The 2967-nt window shown below is 46.0% G+C and overlaps 1 protein-coding gene across 1 annotated transcript in view; it reads right to left on the bottom strand.

Moving 5' to 3' along the window:
- Window positions 1-243: 243 nt before the first annotated feature.
- Window positions 244-2967, bottom strand: part of MFAP5 (microfibril associated protein 5) — a 14130-nt gene continuing 11406 nt past the window's right edge. Inside the window, 3 exon segments of the mRNA XM_008050319.2 lie at window positions 244-278; window positions 281-355; window positions 1672-1745. Of these exon segments, the coding sequence (XP_008048510.1) occupies window positions 244-278; window positions 281-355; window positions 1672-1745 (184 nt within the window).

Here is a 2967-nt window from a genome sequence, read left to right as displayed (position 1 = left end):
TCAACGTCTAGGAGATTCAGAAGCAGCAAAACCTTGCAGTCATATAGACTTTGTATTTTAAGGACTCAAAAATGAGATTAATGTGATCAGTGTGGGTGAAAATTTAGAGAGTGGGCAGGAGTTGGACATAGCAAAGGGGCTGGTTTAAGAGATCCTGTCTATGGGTTGGCTGGCAGTGATGGGAGAAGAAGGAAGTTCTCCTTCCTCTCACCCACACATTCCTCCTTTCCTGTTCCTCAGTGATCACAGACCGCCGGGTCTCTGCAAATCCATGTTTCACAGGGAGGAAGTCGGAAGTAGTTGGAGCGCCGGAGCCGCCTTGGGGGTAGACCGGCCATCTGACGGCAAAGCTCATCTAGAAGAGAAGGAGAACATGTTGGGAAGCGATTGCAGGAAGAGAACAAGGCTCTTGTTTTAAGGGAAAGATAAGGCTTTGCAGTGTGGTGTGATGAAAAGATTAAAGAGAAAAAGATCTGGCTTCAAACCTCGGCTCTGCCACCTACTAGAACTTATTTACCACTTGCTAGAAAGCGTCTTAACTTTCATGAATCTCATTGTCCCTCTTTGTAAAATAAGCATTAAACTACCTGCCTCAACAGCCTCTTTGGGAATATTACTTTGTGAGTATTAAAGTGAAATCATGGGTGCAGAGTACTTAGCAGAGGCGGCCAGTAAATGTGAGTTTCCTGTGTATATCCAGCTCCCGATTCTTCTAATCATGGATTTATTAAACAGAAAAATGAGGTCTAGTCCTTCAAGATGCGTTTAGGTGTTGACTAGGTGCTAGTCGCTAACTTTAGCAAGTCCCCCGAGACACTTAAAAGCGCCTGGAGTTCCAGATACTCATCCTCAATCTCAAGGTGCTTCCCTTGCAGGTGGCTTGCGCAGAGACAATGGCACTCGCAGCAGGTTTCCTTCTGCGAAATCAACTCCAGCTCTGACTCAGGGCCTCAGCTCAAAGCGAGCTGCTGAGTCAGAAGTGGCTGTGTCTGTGGTCTCTTCGCCAACCACAGCCATCGTTTGGGGCTAGCCCAGGGAAAGGTGAGAAGTGTCTCTGTTCCCACCATGCACAGTCTATAACCACACGCTTTAGCCCTTGTCATTGGTCTTATAACGTCTTTCTACCTTCTTCTACCTTTGAAATTTCACAATAAGAAATGTAAATTGTTCCTGGAATTGGTGAACTATTTATAACGTAGCCGATTTCTAAACGTCCCGCCGATTTTTAAAAATTTACAGGCCCTATCCAAACCTTACTGTCTCCGAATTAGTGTGTGTGTCTGTGTGTTTTCTTTTGAGAGTTATGAACATGGCTGCTGACTAGAAGAATCCATGATCTGTAATGGCTGATTTGACCCTGTCCTTAGAACCCCAGTAAATGCTCTTTGAAACAGAATGTCAGAAAGCTTTCTATATAGGAGAGGCTGTGGGTTTACAATCTAGTAGGAAAGAGATCTAGGGATACTTTTCTTAGGGTTGTGTTTGTATATTAAGCCGAGTGCTTTACTTAGATTGTTTATTTGGGATGTCTTCCAACAGGTGCTCATAGACTGAGGAGGTAGCCTAAAGCCCCTTCTTTTCGAATACCAGAATTTGAAATATTAGCATTGTGTCTCTATTTACCCCTCTCATAACAATTTCTCCCCAGTAAACACCCAGACGTCACCTTACCTTTCATAACTTCATGCTCCTTACAGACAAGACGGGAGCAGATCTCCTTGTTGATGATGTACATACGTCGTAAGCTGCCATGGCCCCCGTGTCATTGTCAAGGAAGGAGATAGAAAAAAGCCTTGAGAGGAGAACGACACCCGCTGGATTTCCTTAAATATGTCAGTCTCTCTCCCCCGCCGGCCCCCGCCAGTGGAATGTAGAAGATGGAATGGTATTAATTACTCTTCTTTTTTTTTTTTTTTTTTTGAGTTGGGGTCTCACTGTCGCCCAGACTGGAGTGCAGTGGCCGCTTCCTCGCCACCGCAGCCTCGACCTGCTGGGCTCCGGCGATCCTTCCGCCTCAGCCTTCCAAGTAGCTGGAACTACAGGCATGCGCTACCACGCCCGGCTCATTTTGATTTATTGTAGAGATGAGGTCTCACCAAGTTGCCCAGGTGGGTCTCGAAGCCGCGGGCTCAGGCAATCCACTCACCTCAGCCTCCCAAAGGCGCGGGATTACAGGCTGAGCCACTGAGCCAGGCTTAATTACTCTTCTATTAATTACTCTGCTTAGTGACATTTCTCACACTCTGCCTAGAGTCAAGTTTAATACTCTTCCCCACTATTTTCTACCTTAGAGCTGAGCCTTTTGTTTCAATCTCTTTCTTTTTATAATTATAATTTTATTTTATTTTATCTAAGACAGAGTCTCACTCTGTTGCCCAGGCTGAGATTCAGGGGCCCAATTCTAGCTCACTATACAGCTTTGACCTCCTGGGCTTAAGTGATCCTCCCAGTTTAGCCTCCCAACTGCTGGAACTACAAGCGTGAGCCACCATGCCTGGCTAGCTTTTTGCTGTTATTGTTTGTTTGTTTGCTTGCTTGCTTGGGGGTGTTTTCGAGATATGGAGGTCTTGCTATGCTGTCCAGACTAACCCTGAACTCCTAGTCTCAGGCAATCCTCCTGTTGCTTCGGCCTCTTTCTATCAGGTAATAAATGAAACATACCAGTGTTTCCCTCAAGATGCTCCTTTCTTCAACTCCATCCTTCACTTAACGTTCTAAGGTCTATTAGTCTGCCTGTTCTCTGTACACCTCAACCCAGACTCCAGGTTCCTAGCTGGCACCTTCAGGAATAGCTAGGAAGGTTGGGCACTCATTAAATTATTATTGGCCGGGCTCAGTGTCTCAGCCTGTAATCCCACACTTTGGGAGGCTGAAGTGAGTGAATTGCCTGAGCCTGCGGGTTCAAGACCCGCCTGGGCAACTTGGCGAGACCTCATTTCTACAATAAATCAAAAAAATTAGCCGGGC

This window comes from Carlito syrichta, unplaced genomic scaffold, assembly GCF_000164805.1.
Source record: "Carlito syrichta isolate Samal-C Ts95f unplaced genomic scaffold, Tarsius_syrichta-2.0.1 Scaffold143822, whole genome shotgun sequence".
In the NCBI taxonomy this organism is placed as follows: domain Eukaryota; kingdom Metazoa; phylum Chordata; class Mammalia; order Primates; family Tarsiidae; genus Carlito; species Carlito syrichta.
Note: the sequence above shows the minus strand (reverse complement) of the source record. Positions and strands in the feature narration are given on the sequence as shown.